The sequence below is a fragment of the Narcine bancroftii genome, chromosome 2, assembly GCF_036971445.1.
Source record: "Narcine bancroftii isolate sNarBan1 chromosome 2, sNarBan1.hap1, whole genome shotgun sequence".
Lineage (NCBI taxonomy): Eukaryota > Metazoa > Chordata > Chondrichthyes > Torpediniformes > Narcinidae > Narcine > Narcine bancroftii.
In genome coordinates this window covers 366,693,912-366,715,029 of record NC_091470.1, presented here as the reverse complement: position 1 = coordinate 366,715,029, position 21,118 = coordinate 366,693,912, and the positions used below count along the sequence as shown (strand labels likewise).

The 21,118-nt window shown below is 44.0% G+C and overlaps 1 protein-coding gene across 3 annotated transcripts in view; it reads left to right on the top strand.

The window, feature by feature from the left end:
- LOC138755838 (uncharacterized) overlaps positions 1 to 21,118 on the top strand; it is a 50,690-nt gene that overhangs the window by 20,359 nt on the left and 9,213 nt on the right. Inside the window, exons 3-5 of one of the 3 annotated variants that reach the window (XM_069922550.1) lie at positions 12,890 to 13,186; positions 14,286 to 14,381; positions 18,046 to 18,840. In XM_069922550.1, coding sequence (XP_069778651.1) covers positions 12,890 to 13,186; positions 14,286 to 14,381; positions 18,046 to 18,068 — 416 coding nt within the window. In that variant the 3' untranslated portion in view covers positions 18,069 to 18,840. Of the gene's footprint in view, positions 1 to 12,889; positions 13,187 to 14,285; positions 14,382 to 18,045; positions 18,841 to 21,118 lie in introns of those variants that run through there. The other 2 variants (XM_069922549.1, XM_069922551.1) reach the window with 2 other exon arrangements.

Here is a 21,118-nt window from a genome sequence, read left to right as displayed (position 1 = left end):
AAGATTTTAAAAGGGACAGACAGAGTAAATGATTAATAGTGGGGAGATTCAAACTAGAGGGCATGGTTTAAGATTGAAGGGGGAAAATTATAAGGGGAACATGAGGGAAAATTTCTTTACGCAAAGGGTGGTGGGGATGTGGAATGAGCTTCTGACAGAGGCGGGATCATTGGTTACATTTAAGGAAAGACTAGATAGTTACATGGATAGGAGAGGACTGGAGAGGTATGGACTGGGTGCTGGTCAGTGGGACTAGGAGGGTGGGGATTTGTTATGGCATGGACTAGTAGGGCCGAACTGGCCTGTTCTGTGCTGTCAGTGGTTATATGGTTATATGGTTAATATTCTTAGACTGATTACCTTGATCAATGTGTCGATACATCAGCCCAAAAAGCTTTCGACCGAGTGGAATGGCATTTTTTATTTAAAGTGCTAAAAAAATTTAAGTTCGGGCCACTTTTTACTGGCTGGGTTAAGGCATTATATAAAAATCCAGTAGCTAGGGTGATGAATGGACAAACTTCTTCATTCAATTTATCGAGATCAACACGTCAGGGTTGTCCATTGTCACCAGCCTTATTTTCATCAGTCATAGAGCCATTAGCTCAAGCTATTAGACAAAATGGTAATATTAAAGGAATAAAAATTGCTGAAGATGAATATAAGATTAATTTATTTGCAGATGATGTGCTATATATTTAACCCATCCTGAACAATCTTTGAGACATATGCAAGATTTCTTTAGAGCAATATGGAGCAATGTCTGGGTATAAAGTTAATTCGGACAAGAGCAAAATATTACCAATTTCAGATGGTGACCACACTAATTGTAAGCAGATTACAAGATTGAGATGGTCTAATAAAATTAAATATTTAGGGGTAACCATTGATGTAAATGATCAATCTTTATATAAATTAAACTATGTTCCTTTGCTAAAAAAAAATTAAAGTAGATTTGAATAACTCACTGCTGGTTATTGAACATCAACATGACTGCACGATGGTTGGTTGGCAAGGTAAATAGCTTGCAGGTCAAGTAGTGTCTCCAGTGCCATACTGCCTCGATAATGGCTTGGGCTTCCTTCTCGGGGCTCTGGACAGTGTGGGAAAAGAAAGCGACAGGTCTGAGCGTTGAAGAATGAGGGGAGGTTTGATAGAGGATTTCAAATTTATGGTGGGTATAGGTATATTTCCACTGAGGATAGGTAAGATACAAACCAGAGAACAAGGGTTTTGGGTGAAAGGGGAAATGTTTATGGGGAACATTAAGGAGAAATTTCTTCACACAAAGAATGGTGCGAGTGTGGAAAGAACTGCTGTGGTAAACCACTGCCTGTATATTTATAACATATTGAACAATATTGTCCCATTCTCATCATCTGAGACAATATCCCTGCTCTGGAAGAATCACCGAAAAACTGGTACCTCCAGGCTTAATGTATTTCTCAGGGACAGGAAGACCTGTCCATACTACTGAAACACCATTTCTTTTTTCTTGCACTAACTGTAACTTTGATATCTATCTTTTATATATTGCTATATTTTTCCATATTGGGATCATTTAAGGGTGTTGCGGTTGGCGTAGCAGTTAGTGCAACACTATTAAACACCAGCAACCCAATCCACTGCTGTCTGTAAAGGGTTTGCACACACAAGATTAAAAATTATTTTTATTGTCACGTAATAAAGCAGGTGTAATATTACGCAATTTACCTTTAGTCTACCTTACAGCTAGAGAAAGAGAAGCAAAAGAGCATCCCTTCAGAGACACCGAGTATCCGTGGATTCACCTCCAGTGCTCCCACAGCCTCGGCAGCTGCCCAGAGTCCACTCCAAACCTCCGACTCAATCATGAAGCCTTCAGCACCCACTCACATCTCCTTGTGACTTGCGTGGGTTTCCTCTGAGTGCTCCAGTTTCCTCCCACCATCCTAGGGGTTTGTAGGTTGATTTGGGTGTAATTGGGTGGCACAGGTTTAAATGGCCAGAATAGGCTTCTATCATGGTGTAATGAAAATTGAAATGTAAAAAAACATCACCATCTAAACATATGCTGGGACTTGTGACTGCCTGCTGTATTGAACCCGGCCTTGGAAAACAGTGGTAGGGGGAGGATCTTTGTCTAAGTGTAATGTTTAATCAGATGCACCCACTATTGCATCGAACCAAGGCACTCATTAATGTACATGTTGGCTGGGAGTGTCATATCTGATACCCTTGTCACATAGGGGAGAGTGAGTATATGGAACAAGCTGCTAGAGGAAGTGGCAGTAAAAACAGAACGCTGGAGAAACTCAGCAGGTCAAACAATGTCCTTTATGCAGCAAAGATACCTAGCCAACATTTCGGGCTTGAGCCCTTCATCGAGGTATGAGCAAAATGTAGGCAGGCACCTGAATAAAATGGTGGAGTTGGGGGGGAACACAGTCCCAAGAAAAAGTGGCAGAGTTCGGTACATTTGCAACACTTGGTTAGGAAAGGTTTACAGGGACATGGACCTAACCCAGGGAAATGGGACTAGCTAGAGCAGGCAACTTGGTCAGCATGAACAAGAGGGGCTGAAGGGCCTGATTCCTATTGTAAAAAGTTTCTGTATGACTAGTACTTCTTAACTGTTTACCCAACATATTAAAATATTTATTTTAAAAAGTATGAAATATCTTTATTAAAATTGTTTTCTACAAGAATAACATCAGAAAATTCATAATACAGTAAAACCCCTGTTATCTGGAATTCAAGCAACCAGCAACCTCAAGAAAATGGCAAAATAAATTGAAGAAAATATCTAGGTAAAAAATATAGCAGTTTTAAAATCGGCATGTCTGTCCAATCACGCAACTCGCAATCTCAAGCAACCATAGGTGCCAGATACCAGGCGTTTTATTGTATTATCAAAGCCTGTTGCTTGTGAGGGTTAGAGGGTAAAATGTTGGCAAGTGCATGAGAATTTCTCCTTCAAAATAGCAGCGTGGAGATCTAATATATGAGGGGCACTGGACAAAGCAGTGACTATCTGTAGCAGCATGGAGGTCTAATATATGAGGGGCACTGGACAAAGCAGTGACTATCTGTAGCAGCATGGAGGTCTAATATATGAGGGGCACTGGACAAAGTAGTGACTATCTGCCTTCTGGTAGACAACATTCATTGGAGAGACTTTATCACCAACATCGAAGTACTCGAGATGGCAGAGGCCGACAGCATCGAATCCACACTGCTGAAGATCCAACTGCGCTGGGTAGGTTATGTCTCCAGAATGGAGGACCATCGCCTTCCCAAGATCGTGTTATATGGCGAGCTCTCCACTGGCCACCGAGACAGAGGTGCACCAAAGAAGAGGTACAAAGACTGCCTAAAGAAATCTCTTGGTACCTGCCACATTGACCACCGTCAGTGGGCTGATCTCACCTCAAACTGTGTATCTTGGCACCTCACAGTTCGGCGGGCAGCAACCTCCTTGGAAGAAGACCGCAGAGCCCACCTCACTGACAAAAGACAAAGGAGGAAAAACCCAACACCCAACTCCAACCCACCAATTTTCCCTTGCAACCGCTGCAACCATGTCTGCCTGTCCCGCATTGGACTTGTCAGCCACAAACGAGCCTGCAGCTGACGTGGACATTACCCCTCCATAAATCTTCGTCAGCGAAGCCAAGCCAAAAAAGAATGGAACTTTTACCTTTAATACTGCTCCCATCAGATCTGCAGGCTGGCCTCTTCTCATTGAGACTTACATGGTTTTATTTTCTGCTCTTGTAAAAGAGGTCTGGGTTAGAATCAAAAGGAAGGATGACCACAGAGTTCCTGTTTCAGCAGGCAAGGGTAAAAAACTGACAGCCAGGGCCAGCACAGTCTGTCCGGGTCGGCAGCAGAACATCGAGCACTGTCACACTAAGCACCTCAGGGCTTAGCGTACTCCTGTTCATCCCAATACTGCATCGCCAGATCCATCTCCAACAGTGTCAATAATTTGGAGATGACACAACAATAGATGGCCTCATCGGCAACACTACCCAGAAGAAGTGGAAAATCTCGTGATATGGTGCAAGAGTGACAATCTGAGTTTCAAAGTAGACAACACCAAGGAGGTACATGAATGACCACTTTCTCCTCTACACATCAATAACTCTGTAGTGGAGTTCACTTAACTAGTGACCTATCGTGGACACACAACATCTCCTCAGTGGTCAGGAAGGCGCAACAGTGACTACACTTCCTTAGAAGACTGAAGCGGGTAAGGCTACCAGCCACCACTACGTCAACATCCTATAGGAGGTCTTATCGAGAGTGCCCTGGCCAGCATCACCGTATGTTAGGGTGGCTGCAGAGAAATGGATCGGAGACCAATCCAGAGGACCATAAGAAGCAACAGAGAGGATCAATGGAGTCTCTCTCCCCACCCCCCCCACCCCCAATCGACATTATCTACCGAGATTGTTGTCTGAAGAGGGGGTTCAATATCTTTGAGGACCCCTTCCACCGCACACAGTATATTTCAGCTGCTGGAGCAGTGGTTCTCAACCTTTTTCTTTCCACTCACCTCCCACTTTAAGTCTTCCCTCTCCATCGGTGCTCTGTGATGAGTAAGGAATTGCTTAAGGTGGGAGGTGGGTGGAAAGAAAAAGGTTGAAAACCACTGTTTTAATCGTCCCTGATTGACTCGTTATGTGCACGGTTTCAGAACTCCCAAGGAAATGGGCCAATGACCATTTTTCTCAAGCAAAATATTTCAGTAACAATTGGGTCTAGAGCAGTGATTCTCAACCTTCCCTTCCCACCCATATCTCACCTTAAGCAATCCCTTCCTAATCACAGAGCACTGAGGTATAGGTAGGGATTACTTAAGGAGGTATATGGCGAGCTCTCCACTGGCCACCGTGACAGAGGTGCACCAAAGAAAAGGTACAAGGACTGCCTAAAGAAATCTCTTGGTGCCTGCCACATTGACCACTGCCAGTGGGCTGATATCGCCTCAAACCGTGCATCTTGGCGCCTCACAGATTGGCGGGCAGCAACCTCCTTTGAAGAAGACCGCAGAGCCCACCTCACTGACAAAAGGCAAAGGAGGAAAAACCCAACACCCAACCCCAACCAACTAATTTTCCCCTGCAGCCGCTGCAACCGTGTGTGCCTGTCCCGCATCGGACTTGTCAGCCACAAACGAGCCTGCAGCTGACGTGGACTTTTACCCTCTCCATAAATCTTCGTCCGCGAAGCCAAGCCAAAGAAAGAAGAGATATGAGTGGAAAGATAAGGATTGGGAACCACTGTGCAGAGCCAGGTCCATCCGGCCGAGGATGAGCTTGTTTCCACAGGCAGCGAGAAAGCTGAACGACCAAAGGAACTGCTCACTCTAACTATCTGAGACTCTCATATTCATAAAGAAATATTTATTTATTTTATAGATGAAATACTTGTTCTGCATATGTATTATTTGTCTGTGTATATCTGGTTGTGTGCCTGCACACTTTGCACCGAGGACCTGACAACGCTGTTTCATCAGGTGGTCCTTGTAAATTCAGATGACAATAAACCTGACGACTTACATTCTAAATACTGAATACTGAACATATGGCTGTCTCTTTCCAATAATATTCTAGAATATTAAAAATGTATCTCCAGTCCACTTTAATTCAAATCATTAAGCCTGGCTGCAGGATTAATATGAAGAACTGGTATTTTTTTAAATTTCAGGGATGTTTCTTATTTTGTAAATTTAAGTAGCTTAAGATGCATCTTTGAGCATTGGTTTGCTGACTAATGCGTGACCTTTACTGGTTTGTTACAACCACAATAAAGAGGATCTCTTTCCACAAAGAAAGCCTCCAATTAGGTTATGTTTCATAATGAATTATTCAGGCTCTCCCTCCCTTTCAGAGGACTGTGTTGTTTAATTTGGGACTTCTGATTCCATGTTAATCAAAAGCAAACATCTTTTCATCTATTGCAAAGCCATGAGCACACAGTCTTCATAATGGTGCATTTATGAAGACTCTTTGGAGTGGAGTCTTCACACGATTGCTTCTGCCCTGTTCTTCATCAGCCTTTGCATTTATTTTAATGTAATCTAAGCTATTTTTTACACAGCTGCTGCATTCCAGGAAATTATTGCCATTTTCCCAGACAGATGCTGTGTAAGAACGTCGGAACGGGAATGAGGGTGCCATTTCTGTTCGGAGATTATACCTCCCAGACCCCTAGTAAATTTCCTGGAATGCCTGCAATCTTACATTAACTGCAGGCATACCGTGAACAACGGGCTAATGAGTAGCATGTATCAATGACGCACGTCAAAATTGTACTGTTACTGCAAGTGGCTGGCTTGGAGCGGGCTGATGACGCCATCAGCCTGCAACCCAAGACCCACCACCGGGACTCGCACAGTGATTGGTGCTGGGATTAGGGCTCCCTCCTGCCACCTGGAAATGTCTCCTTTTTGCCCCTCCACCCTTCGCACCTTCACTAAGGCTGTCAAGACCAAGGAGCAGGAGGGCAGCAAGGAGAACCGGAGCCCGCCGGGGGCCAGAGGACGAAGGGACCGGGGTGCTGAGCTCCACGGCCCAGGAGAAGGAGGAGAGATGCTGAGGAGTGGAGACAGAGAGGCAGAGCTGGGAGTCCGATGGATGCAAGAGGGGAGCAAAGAGCTGGAGGGGTAGCACTGGGCAGAAGAGTTGGAAGAATGATCATTGGCTGTCTTCCTTACCCATAATCCCCCCCAGAGTGGTTCCAGCTGCATGGGGGATTATGGGTAACAAAGATGGCCATTGCTTGGCGTGTTTGTTAGACCTCATGGCGATGGGTGGTGCTACAGCACCACTCGCCCTGCCTCCAGAACTCCGGAGAATGCTACGAGGTGCCGCTCTTCATAAAAGCGGCAGAGGAGCAGCCTTTTTGGGCTGCACCACAAAAAAATAAGTTCACATTTCTCTCCGCGGATGGTGCCGGCCTTGAGGCGGCGGCCTGGCATAAAAACACCTTGAGACAGAAATTGACAAGTTCTTGATTAGCTACGACATCAAGGGTTATGGGGAGAAGGCCGGCAGTTGGAAAATAGATCAGCTTATGATTGAATAGCAGGGCAGACTCAATGGGCTGAATGGCCTATTTCTGCTCCTATATCTTACGGAACATTGACCATTTTTTTTCTTCCACTGATGGTGCTCAACCTGCTGAGTTCCTCCATCAGGTTGTGTTTATCTTTACATGATTTTATCATCAAATGAGTAGCTGACAAGCACCATGGTTAATGAATGAACTCTGTGAATTTTTATTTAAATCTTTATTTATATCCATGTATGTCTATAAATACCAAAGGATCAATAAATCCTGGGCATGTTAATTGGTTGCTATTCAAGTTCATTACTAAGATACAGTGAAAGCGGTTGTTTTGCGAGCAGACCAGTAGACATACCATACAGAGTACAACTAGTAAGTCACAGCACAAAGTACAGACTGACAGAGAGTCAATGTGATTTTACTATTTATGGTTCCTTCTGATAATGACGGGAAAGAAACTGCGTGATCTCAGCTGTGGATCTTCTTCCTGATGGGAGGGAGGTGAAGACATCGTGGCCAGCATGGGGTGGGTCTTTTAATACACTGACAGTTCTTCAAAGGCAGTGGAAAGTATGGATGGAGTCAGTGAAGGGGAGGGGTATGTGTTTGTGTGATGGTCTGAGCCGCGTTCATACCCCGAATGTAACCAGTACCCATCACAAATAGAATTCAGCAGTTGTTCTGGTGTGCTTATAAATCTTCCTGAACTCCGAAAGTCTGCAGATGCTGTGATTGTAGTAAATACACAGTCAATGCTGGAGGAACTCCACGGGTCTCGCAGCATCCATGGGAGGTGAAGATATAATACCGATGTTTGAGGCCTGAGCCATTATACCTTGCTGAACAAAGGCAGGTTTATGAATTAAAGGCTGGGGAGAGGGAGGGGGAAGAATGCCGGGGGAGGAGTACAGACCAACAGACAAAAGGTGTTCTTTGGATATGATAAGAGGAAAGGTGAGAATTGATTGTGGCTCTGTGACAGAACACAGAGAGAAAAGGGCAGAGCTAGAGGAAAGGAGATGGGGGTGGTTTCTAACCGAAACCAGAGAAATTGATGTTAATGCCATCCGGTTGGATGGTGACCAGACTGAATATGAGGAGTTGTTCAATTTGCAGGTGGTGTCAGTCGGGCAGTGCATGAGACAATGGACAGACATGTCAGCATGGGAATGGGACCGGGAATTGAAATGGATGGCCACTGGGAGGTCCACGTTATTGTGGTGGATAGAGCCAAGGTGCTCAATGATGCGATCTCCCAGTCTACATCTCCTTTCTCCGATGTAACGGGCAGGCAGGCACCCAAATTAAAAAGGCTGGTGAGAAGGGAAGAATGGGCAGGAGGAGTGAAGGTACAATTGAAAAGCAGGCAGGCACTTGAATGATGCTTGCCTGTTTTTCACTTGAACTTTGAAGAAGGGCTAAGGGCTGAAACATGAGTAATATATCTTTAATTCCGACGGAATCTTCCTACTGCAAGATCAGCTGAGTTCTCCAACGTGAGTTCTCCAACGTTTCAACCTGTGCCTTTCTCCAGTGCTATTTTGGAATTTTTTTTAAAAAAACAACGTACCTGTTTGGCTGCAGCAAGTAAGAATTTCAGTGCATTTGTACAATTTACAACGAACTCATTTACGTTATCATTATTAAAGTCACACTGTGAACGGATCTCGTACAATACTGCAGCTGCAGCCCAACTTGTATCTAAAGCAGTTCCATCACAAACTCTTTGCTCTTGAATTCAAAGCCTTGACCTTGTTAATGCTTTAACTACTTGCCTTTTAAAGGTGGCACAGTTGGTGTAGCGATTAGCGCAACACCTTTACAGCACCAGTGATCGGGACCACAGTTCTAATCCTACACTATCTGTCAGGAGTTTGTATGTTCTCCCCATGTCTGTGTGGGTTTCCTCCAGGGACTCCTGTATCCGCCTACAGTTCGAAATGTACAGGGAGTGTAGATTAATTAGGTGTAAATTGGGCGGCGCCCGACTCTTGAGCTGAAATGGCTTATTACCATGCTGTACGTCTAAATTTACACTTAATTTAAAAATATAAAAATTTAAATTTAAGACCTGCACACTGACTCAAATATATTAATGCCTGCTTCCCCTCACTGGAGTTCATTTGTCACTTTCCTGACCAGTTTAACTTAGATAATTGAAAGGTTATCCAAATTGTTTCTAAAAATTGCAAGACAGATAATCTAAAATAGGTAGAAGCAGTTTCTGGCCATTGAAACCTGTTGCCACCCAATTAACCTATCGACCCCGTACATTTTTGGAAGGTGGGAGGAAACCAAAGCAACCGGAGAAATCGCACACAGGACATGTACAAACCTCTTGGCTGTGTGGATTCAGTACTGGCTTGCCTGTAGAAAGCAGAGATTAATAGTTGACGGGAAGTATTCCACAGGGATCTGTTCTGGGACCCCGCTCTTTTTGATTTTTATGTGACCTACGTGAAGAAGTGGAAGGACGGTGAGTAAGTTTGTGGATGATACGAAGGTTGGAGGAGTTGTGGATGGCGCTGAACATTGTCGTAGGTTACAAAAGGATATAGACAAGTTGCAGGGTTGGGCGGAAAAATGGCAATTGGAGTTCAAACCGGTTAAATGTGAGGTGATACATTTGGAAGGTCAAACCTGAAGACTGAGTATGGGGTTAATGGATGAATACTTAATAGTGTAGGAGAACAGAGGGACTTTGGAGTTCAAATCCATACATCTCTCAAGGTTTACCGTGTAGATTGATAGGATAGATAAGAAGCCCGAGGGGATGCTGTGTTTCATAAAAAGGGGGATTGAGTTCAAGAGTAGAGAGTTCATATTTCAACTCTCCAAATCTCTGGTGCGACCACACTCAAAATATTGTGTTCAGTTCTGGTCACCTCATTACAGGAAGGATGTGGAAACTATGGAGAAAGTGCAGAGAAGATTTACCAGGATGTTGCCTGGATTGGAAAATATGTCTTACAAGGTAAGGTTAGCAGAGCTAGGACATTTCTCTTTGGAGCAAAGAAGGATGAGAGGTTGCTTAACAGAGATCTACAAAATTATGAGAGGCATAGATAAGGTTGACAGCCAGCACCTTTTTTTCAGGGTGGGACTAGAAAACACCAAAGGGCATCTGTACAAAGAGAAGGGAGGAAAGTTTAGGGGTAGTTTTTTACACAGAGAGTTATGTGTGACTGGACTGCCTTGCCAAGGGTGGTGGTGGAGGCTGGAACATTAGGGGCATTTAAGAGACTTTTAGACAGGCACATGGATGAAAGAAAAATGGAGACCTACGACCTAGGAAGGGTTTACTTTTACTTATTTGGTAAGAATATATATGTCGTCACAACATCGAGGGCCAAAGCACCTGTACTATGCTGTAGTATTCTATGTTCTTGCCAGATTCAATTCCAGGTCGCTGGCACCATTCTCTGATGGAGTTAGTCTGGGTAAAAGGAAGGTGTGTCGTTACTTGGGTGTCCTTGCATACAGTCACTGAGGAAATGTTGAGATGCAGCAAGGAGTTGGAAAAGGAAGAGGATTTGGGAACAGGAGTAAGTGTAGCTTTCTGCAGCTCTACAGGTGAGAGTTTAAACCAATCTTGTGGAGGAATTCAGCAGGTCGAACAGCAACAGTCGGAAAAAAGGTGTGGGTAAGGTTTTGGGCCAGTACAGTCTAGATGAAGGGATCTGGCCCAAAATATTGACCATTCCTTTTCTCCCAACGATGCCACACAATCCTCTGAGTCCCTGCGCGGTTTTCCTTTGCTCCAGATTCCAGCATGTGCAGTCTCCCATGGTTCTCTGTCGAGAGCTTTGCATGCACTTTTGGTCTTCTTTGTTGAGGATGGCCATGCCAGTGGAAGGGATTCAAGTGGATCATGAGTCTGCTTCCTGAGAGACCTGATATGTAGGGCTGATTGGATTGGTCAGGATGATCCTTACTGGAGCATAGAAGAATGAATGGACATCTTGTGGAAATGTGATAGCATTCTACCAGGACCAGACAGACCCTGATAGGAATGGTGTTCTGGACCAGACAGGATTCCTACAGGAAGGTTGTTCCAGCCAGACAAGCTCCCAACAGGAAGGGTGTTCCAGACCACATTGGCCCCAAACAGACAAGATGTTCCCAGACCAGACAGGCCCCTTACAAGAAGGATGTTCCTTGTGGCTGGAGGCCTCAGAAACAGAGCTCTCATCTCAAGGATATGGAGTGTGTCATTTCGAATCAAAATCAGTAGACATTTCATGACCTGAAGGGTGTGGAACCCATGCAATTCTCTACCACAGAAAGTAGTGGAGGCGACCACTAAATATGGGCAAGGAGGTAAGCCATTGGGGTTTACAGTGCCGAAACTGGCCCTTCAGCCCAACTTATTCATGCTGGCCAAATTTCCCATCAGAGGTTGGCCCATTTGCCTGTGTTTTTCCTATTTCCCTCTGCAGCATTCCTTTCCATGTACCTGTCCACATGTTTTTAAACTATTGTAGTTGTAGCATCTTGGTATCCTGTTCCATCTTCTTGCCATTCACACCCCTTTTTAATTATCCCCACCCCCCCCCCCCCATACCCCATCATGTCCTCTCCCTGGGGGGATAAACTGTAACGATTTACCTTATCCACATTCCTCATGATGCTATGAACCTCTGGAAGGCCCTCCTCAGCCTTCTATGCTCCAGCAAGGAAAATCCTCACTTACCCCCGTAACTCAAGCTCTCCAGTCGTGAGAATACTGCATTCAGTTCTGGTCACTCAATTACAGGAAGGGACGTTGGTGCTTTAGAGAGAGTGCAAAGGAGATTTCCCAGGACATTGCCTGAATTGGAGAACATGTCTTTTTGAAGCAAGGTTGACAGAGCTAGGGTTTTTCTCTTTTGAGTAGCGAAGGATGACATTGGCAATAAATAATTATGAGGGGGTTAGATAGGGTAAACAACCCTTTTCCTTGGGTGACAATAGCAAATACCAGAGGACATCGGTTTAAGGTGAGTGGAGGAGAGTTCAGGAGATATGTCAGAGGTATGTTTTTTCACTCAGAGAATGGTGGGTGCCTGGAATTCGTTGCCGGGGGTGGTAGTGGAGGCTGGTATAATGGAGACATTTAAAAGACTCTTAGATAGGCACATGGATGCAAGAAAAATAGAGGGTTATGGGTGTGAGGTATGGAAGGTTTAGATTTTTGTGGAGTAGGTTTACATAGGTCACCGCAACATCGAGGGCCGAAGGGGCTGTACTGTACTGTAATGTTCTATGTTCCATGCCACCTGTGCTCCAACCAATAACTTATAAAGTTGTACTAAAATATTCCCACTCATGCCCTGGCTGATAAAGGTGAGTGACAAATATGCTTTGGACATGTACACTAAAATCTCTCTGTTCCATGTACTTGGAGGCATCTTACCATCCATTCCATTGTGCTCACTTGTTAATCCTCCCAAAGTCCATCACCTCACATGTAAGTTGAGTGGAGAAAAGTTTAAGGGAGATGTCAGAGGTAAGTTTTTTTTTACTTGGAGAATAGAGGGTGCCTGGAATGCATTGCCGGGAGGCTGATACAATGGGGATACTTAAAAGACTCTGAGATAGGCCCATGGATGTATGAAAAACAAAGGGTAACAGATGTGAGGTAGGGAAAGTTTAGATTGTTCTGGAATAGGTTTATGTAGGTTGGAACAACATCGTGGGCTGAAGGGCTTGTACTGAGCTGTAATGTTCTATATTTATATTCTAAATTCAAGTTGTAGTTCTGTTATCATTAAGAATATGAGATTAACATTTATATATTTACTGACCAAAAACTATTTTGCTTTTTTAATGGGAATTCTCGCTAATGGGAAAGAACCAGTAACTCCAGAGGCAAATGGCCCGATAACCAACGAAGGTGAAACAATTCCAGTGCAGTCCCGACGACTGGAATCCAGAGAAGCCGACACTGACCCCGACGAGGCAGTCACCAGTGAATTCAGCCCCTCAGAGGATGGGCTAGAGTTGTCCACCACGGTTACTCAAGCAGTTCTCGCAGCAGTTACTCCCGAAGATCCAGAGATACCTGAAGATCCATCTCCAGTGGAACAGACCACACTCTCTGATGCTGATGACATTGAAGAGCTCCAAGGCTCCAGGGTCCAGGTTGAAGGTAATGCTTCACCTCGGGTTCCTCAGTCAGTGAAGGCACTCGCTATTGACCTTGTAGACATTTGCTCTCAAATATCATACAATCTCCGAGAAAACATCTGCCCAGCTTAAAGTTCTAAGTTCAAATTTATTGTCAGATTACATACTTGACATCACATACAACCCTGAGATTCTTATTTCTGTGGGTCAGGCAGAATTTTTAATTACGATTAACTGTAAACTGTATTCAAAAAAAGAAAGAACTGTAAACAAACCGAGTGCAAATGCAGAAAAATAAATATTCAATAATAAATAATGAGCAAAGTGAGAGTCCTTAAATGAGTCCCTGATTGAGTTTGTCATTGAGGAATCTGATGGTGGAGGGGGAGCAGCTGTTCCTGAACCTGGTGGTGGGAGTCTTGTGGCACCGACACCTCTTTCCTGATGGCAGCAGCGAGAACAGAGAGTGTGCTGGGTGGTGTGGATCCTTGATGATTGCTACTGTTCTCCATAGATGTTCTCAATAGTGGGGAGAGTTTTGCCTGTGATGTCTTGGGCTGTGTCTACTACCTTTTGCAGGATTTTTTACCCAGACTGTGATGCAGCCGGTCAGCACACTTTCCACTACACATCTGTAGACGTTTGCCAGAGTTTTCGAAGACATACTGAACCTCTGCAAACTCCTGAGGAAGCAGAGGCGCTGATGAGATTTCTTCACAATGGCATTAATATGATGGGTCCTCCAAAATAGTTAACTCACAGTAATTTAAATTTACTCTCCCTCTGCGTCTCTGATCTCCCAATGATCACTGGATTCTATACCTTGGTTTTCCTTTCCTAAAGTTCCTTGATTTTGGTGACATTGAGTGAGTCAATGGCAAACCATTCAGCCAAGTTTTTTTTATTGTATGTAAACTTGAATGTGAGTATAACTTGATAACCTTATCCCCTAGACCTAGGCCCTGATGTCGCTCCCTCAAGTGGAGTGGGCAGAATTGCACTAGTGGCTTTGTGTCCATGTTCCGGCTCTCCCCACCCTCTCCCCACATCCACTTTTAGAATTCAAGGCTGTGCATAGATCCAGTTAACTTGTCTCAGACTTCATTGTTTTCTGCGTTCAGGTGAGTCTGGATGGAGGGTGGAACGTGAGACACCTGTCGAAGCCAAGGATGAAGTGGAAGGAAGTGAAGTGGAGTCCTCTGCCACAACGGAGACAAGTATGTTGGAAGTCAACTTAAATCCAATCAAGTGGCTGATTGTCACGTGTACTGTGAGGTTTTTTTTTGTGTGGTATCCAGGCAAGTCCATTTCTATGTAGCATGGACTTGCCTGGATAGCACACAAAAAAGATTTTGTACAACAGGTAGTGCAAGTGTAAAGACAGAGTGACAAGAACACCAAAGTCCAGGGTATAGTTAAAGAGAGTACAAGATTCACCGGAAGTGCTGGTGGCATATCTACAGACACTTGGTGACTCTGGGGGGGACTCTCTTTTGCTTCCCTTTCTCTGTAAGAAATGTAAAAGGCACCTAGGCAATTTCTGCCAGTGACGAATCTGTCGGCCTTGCAGCAGGCAAAAGGAGTTTCATGTAATAGGCCATTGTTTTATTTACTATGATAATAAATTAAATCTTGATTAATCTTATGATAATGAGAAAGTTCCATTCTGGAACCTGATAACAGAAGGAATGTCAGGGGTAAGTTTTTTTTACACAGAGCCGTAGGTGTCTGAAATGCATTGCCAGGGTGGTGGTGGAGGCTGGTCCAATAGGGACATTTAAACCAGCCACTCTCACCCTTTTTTCGGCTATGACCCCCCCAACTCACCCTTAGGACTCTTCTCAAAGTTTGTGGAGCCTCTTCCCTGTGAAGCAGTCAGGTTAAGTTGGTTTCTTCCGTACTTTACAACTCGTCCTGTTATGTGGGCTGGAAAAAAAACAAGACTTTTACTCCGAGGGTAATAACTGTGGTTTGTGATTTCAGACAAATAAGAAATCAATTCCTATTCAACATGTGGGAAAGAATAAAGGACAAACATACATATAACAAAAAAATTAAAATAAGATTCTTAGAGAACAATGGCTTATACGCAATGAGACATCAGGGAACCTGAAGAATAAACTCAAGGATGTGAAAACTTCACGAAAAGAACTTTAAAAAATAATTCACATAAAATTAAAATTTTAGTGAGATCCTTGAGCTTGATGTTCCTGTGCAAGTGGATAGTGACAGTTGAAGGGCACTACCTTGCTGAATCCACATTCAACTAAGTCTGTTAAGGGCAAGGCAATGATAAATATTTTGGCCTTTTCCCATATTTTTGGAAGTCTGTTAAGCGGATCGAATATCCAATAATGATTGGATTCTTCAATAATAGCTAGCAGAAGGCTGCAGGAAAGAAAGGGCCTTTAAGACGTCACTACCCTCCACGAAAACTCAGCAACGTGAGGGCACTTGCGGGCACGAGAAATATAGAGTAAAACTTTTCAACCTGCATGCTTGTTTCCTGGAATTGAAGGCAATAGGACACAAGTGGCAGTGACCGGATGGCAAGTCCAAATTCGGTGCCTCGGGAGCTTGGATGGACAGGCAGGCAGCTGAGGCCTAGGCGAGAGTCCGCGGTCGGGGCGTTGGGAGCAGGGATGGGAGGACGGTCGGCGCGGACTCTCGCCTTGGACCTGGTCGCCCACCCATCCCAGCTCCTGACTCCTCAAACTCGGACTTCCCACCCGTCCCAGTCACCCACCTGCCCATCCGAGTTCCTGACGGCCCGAACTACAGAGGTACTTAGGTCAAAAGTAGTATGCATGTAGTATAATAGTCAATGCGGACCCCCTAAATTTTACTCCAAAAAATTGGTCCACAAAATTCGACTATTATACGTGTTTATACTGTATGTGTACTTTTTGACTATTAAAACTAATGCAAACTAGCACTTTAAAAACAACATACATTAATATATATGTATTTTTTAATATATAAAATTTTTGTCGCAAAAATGTGAATGTAGGAGTAAACCGTGCATGTAATATTTTTTCATATCTTGCGGCTCTCAAACATCTGAAGTTTATCATATGTGGCTCTAAGTTTAGCTACCCCTTATCTTAGCTGTTTCCAAATGCCTCCAACCTTGAAAAAAAATTGTGTATTACTTGGCAACTATACAGCAAAGTCAAACAGGAAAGTACGAAAAAATGATTAATCCTTTCAGTTTCCCTGCCTCCCAATATACATTAAGGATTTCAGTGAATGCCCCCTGTAGCGCGATCATCAATGACCATCTGCAGACACGAAGCAAGCAGTCAAAGGCTTTATTAATCAGAAAACCCAGGCATGCCTCTACATGCGGCTGGCTCACGTCCAAGGCAGGTATAAGGGAGGAGACTAGGGCTCTCGGCCTTTATTAGGGGATCTTATGGGGAGGGGCTACAGGTACAGAAGGCAAGCCAGCCTGCCCAGCCCAAAGAGGACATGCCATGGTACCATGTTCCACCACACCACCCCCCCCCCACCTTAAATATGCTGTGGCCCCCAAAGGGAAAATGGTTGATTTAATAGATTCTTAGCCAGGCACATGGTTATGGGTGTGAGGGAGGGAAGGTTTAGTTTGTTTAGACATTTGTATAGGTCAGCACATCATGGATTGAAGGGCCTGTACTGTGCTGTAATGTTCTATGTTCAATAAAAGAAACTGTCCTTGAATCTAGATGTTTATATTATCCTTCTGCCCGAAGAGAGGGGGGGAGAGGAGAGTGTGAGATGGGTGGGATGTTTCCTTTGATATGTTGGCAACTTTTCTTGTGCAGTGGGAGGTATAAACCGTGTCGATGAAGGGGAGGTTGGTTTGTGTGATGGCTTGAGATGAGATCAAACCTCTCTACAGTTTTTTTGGCAGTCTTGGGCAGAGAATTTCTCTCCCAAGCTGTGAGGCATCTGGACAGATACTTTCAATGGTACATCTGTAAGGCACTGGACACATGCTGAATTTTCTGAAGCTTCTGAGGAAGGAGAGGTGTTTGTGCACTTCCACGGTTGTAGAGTCAACATGGTTGTTCCAGAACTGGTTATTCATGATATTTCCTCCTCAAAATGTCCGCCACTATCTCCATTGTTAGACAAGGGTGCTGTTTATCAAACAGAGTGATGGAGGAACTCAGCAGGTCAACCAAAATTGAGGGAAGGAACAGGAGGAAAGGGTGAGTGAGGCAAGTCAGAGGATCCACATAGGATTGTCCGGCCAGACAGACATGTGGATTGGCAAGAACATCCCCTCTACCATCTCCTTCAGCACCAGAGCACCACAGGACTGCATATAACCCCCTGCTCTACTCACTTTACACCTATGACTGTGTGGCTCAGTACAACAACTCCATTATCTACAAATTTGCTGACGATACCATGGTAGTGGGTTGTATAAAAAGGGGAGATGTGTCAGCACGGAGGAGGGACATTGAAAAGTTAGCCAAATGGTGCACCAACAACAACCTCACACTCAATGTCACCAAAACCAAGGAGCTGATTGTTGACTTCAGGAAGAGAAAGCCAGAGGTGTACGATCTAGTGATCACTGGGGGATCAGAGGCGGAGAAGGTGAGAAAATTTAAATTTCTGAGTATTACAATCTTGGAGGACCTTTCCTCGACCTAACTTACTAATGGCATTGTGAAGAAAGCACTTCCTCTGGAGTGGGCAGAGTGACACCGGAAACCTTGGCAAACTTTGACAGATGTGTGCTGACTGGCTATATCTTAAACTGAACTGGAGATTGCTCTCAGCCTCGTATGCTTCCAGGAAAATGAATTGTGATCTGATATTTTGCTGTGGTCTACATTGCACAGATGTCCAAACTAATCCCTACTTTTGACACTTTCTTCCTTCTAGCATCAAAACATAAGGAAGATTAAACTTTTGCTACTCTTGACAATGCTCTCCTCTCACCTGGAACCTCTACAACAGCGTCACACCCCAGAATCTCTCAAGAAGAACGATAACAAGTGGCAGGCATCAGGCCATCAAACAGAAAGAGGAATCTGATTTTGCTCAACTCTTGATCTGGTGTTTTAACACACGGCATGCCAAGCCAGAGCCAACTAAAGCAGTCCACTGGATATTCCCCTGTGCTATTGAGATAATTTCACAGTCCAGTTCATCATATAGTACAGATGAGAGACAGGAACAGTTTTCATATCTACAGCTAGTTCTTTCCCCACTCTATATTCACCAGTTAAAATCTCAGCATGCGCTGATCTCTCCAACACGGGACTGGAACCTCACAGGTGAGGAGAATAAATTGTTTTTAAATTCTAATTCTGAAGAAAGCCAGCAACACAAAAACCAAAGAAAAATAGAGTCAATTGGTGTTGCATAATTATCTTGTAATGGAAGCAAGCATATTGCAATCCAGCGCTATTTTGTAACCTCGCACTGCTGTCATACAAAGTATACAATAACTTTATGAATCCATTCCTCGGTTTGTAACATTGCATAGGGGCAGTGGTAATGACATTATACAGCGCTTTGTTAAATGAATCATTGCCATTGGAGCTTGGGAATGTGTGCCAAGTTGATTGCATTACCAGATGCTGTTGCTTGGCAGAGGTGGTTAGATAATGTATTTTGAGAAAAAAAATGTCTATTTTATTGCTGCATGATATCAATAAAAACCATTCAGAAACATTTTATGATTGGTCACGTTTTGAAAATATTTATGAAATTTATTCCAATGCATCAAATGTAATTTTTAAACAAGACTTGTTTAGCCAAGGTACCCAGAACGATAGCTTGGAGCTAAACAGGAAAGACTGTAGATGCTGGGATCGTAGCGCAATACACAAAAGGAGAAACTCAGCAGGTCATTCAGCATCGATAAGGAGGGGGATCAACATGTTGGAGTGAAACACAAAAGTCTACAGATGGTGTGATTGCAGTAAAAATGCTGGAGGAACTCAGGCAATCTCGCAGCATCCATAGGAGGTAAAGATTTACTACCGATGTTTCGGGACTGACCCCTTCTTCAAGGTTTAAGGAAAAAACAGGAAAGCATCAGAATAAAGACTGAAGAATGGGGGGAGAGGGGTCCAGACCAACAAAATATGTTAACTGAATATGATAAGAGGAGGTGAGAGTTTATTTTTGACTCTGTGAAAGGAGACAGAGGGAAAAGGGAGATACAGAGTTGGAGAAGACAAGGGGAAGAAGATGAGAGCAACTAGAGAAGTTGATGTTGATGCCATTCAGTTGGAAGATGCCCAGTCGGAAGATGAGGTGTTGTTCCCCCAGTTAGCTGGTGATCTCAGTCCGTGAGACCACGGACAGACATGTCAGTAAGGGAATGGGGCGGGGGATTGAAATGGAGTCCACTGAGAGATCCTCGCTATTGCAGTGGACAGAGTTGAGGTGCTCAACAAAGTGATCTCCCAGTCTGCGCCCAGGCTATCCGATGTAGGGGAGACTACAATGAGAGCACCTCTTGCAGCTGCAGATTCATAAGTGTTGTTTCACTTGGAAGGATTGTTTGGGTCCCGAATGGTGGTGAGGGAGGTATGGGACATTTTAGGCCTGAGCCCCTCTTCAAGGTCTAATCAAAAAACAAGCAGCACCTGAACATTCACCTGCTGCTCCAAGTGCCTGCTGAGTTTCTCCAGCACTTTTGTGTATTGTGAGGATTGGAGCTTGCAGTCCAGGGTGGGTCAATGGAGTGACAATACAGAGGGGCCCAGGTCAAACTGAATGTGGCAGCAGCTGCGTGGTTCTCCACTTACCAATTTTAGGAGGGAGATGATGTATCACAAGGGCTATACACTTCCTTAAAATGGTCTGAATTTTAATCTACTTTGGTGTAAATGACAGAGGATGTGAAATATATAACAGCTTTAAAAAAATACATGTGGCTACTTCTTTTCCTTCTTGCAGTTCAACCTGCCTCACGAAATAGAGCAAGATATCATCATATTTAACATGGCTTCCCAAGGAACTTGCACCTGTAACTTTATGCTGAACACAAAGGCTAAAGGGATTATGTGTCCACATAATACAAGGTGGACCAGGTCTCTGGTCCCATTACTGGCCCAATCCCGATGGTTAGGGCAGGTTCCCATGAACTTTACTTTTTCACTTTACTCCTGACATGGACCATTGGGTTTGAAAGGTGTCTAACTCTACAGTCCATTTTATGCTCACATGAGTCAAGTGCTTCCTTTCACCCAAGGCTTGAAGTGGCTAAGGAGGCACACGGTAAGCTGGTCTTCATTAGTTAGGGGATGGAATTTGAGCCGTAAGGTAATGTTGCAGCTCCATAAAAATTGAGTTAGACTACATTTGAGAGTTTTGCATTCGATTCTATCACCTCATTAGAGGATGTAGATGCTTCAGAGAGGGTGGAGAAGAGATGTACCAGAATGTTGCTTGGAATGGAGAATAGGTCTTATGAAGCAAGGTTGACAGCTAGAACTTTTCTCTTTGAAGCCACATAAGATGAGAGGTGACAACAAAGGTGTGATCAAGAGGGACTGAGATAGGGTACCTATTTCCCAGGGCAACAATACCAGATGACATGTGTTTAAGGTGAGTGGGGGAAAAGTTTAGAGATGCCAGAAGTGTTTTTTTCTCTCCCCAAATACAGGCAATAGGGACACTTTAAAATCTATGAGACAGCCACAAATGCAAAAGAATGGAGGGTTATGGGTGTGAGGTAGGGAAGGATTAAATTGTTGTGGAGTAGATTTACATTGGTCAGCACATCATGGACATTACTGCACTGAGCTGTAATGTTCTATTCTCTGTTCCATGTTTAAGTTGAAAAGTCCTGTCTCCTGGTTACTTTTGCTTCTCGGTTCTGTACTAAGATCCTTTAAAACTGCAATACCTTTTGCTTTAGATTTCAGCAGAAGATTTAAAAGATGGGCCTGTTTCTGTACCGTAGGAATCTACTGTCCATGCCTTGTGTATGTTCGCT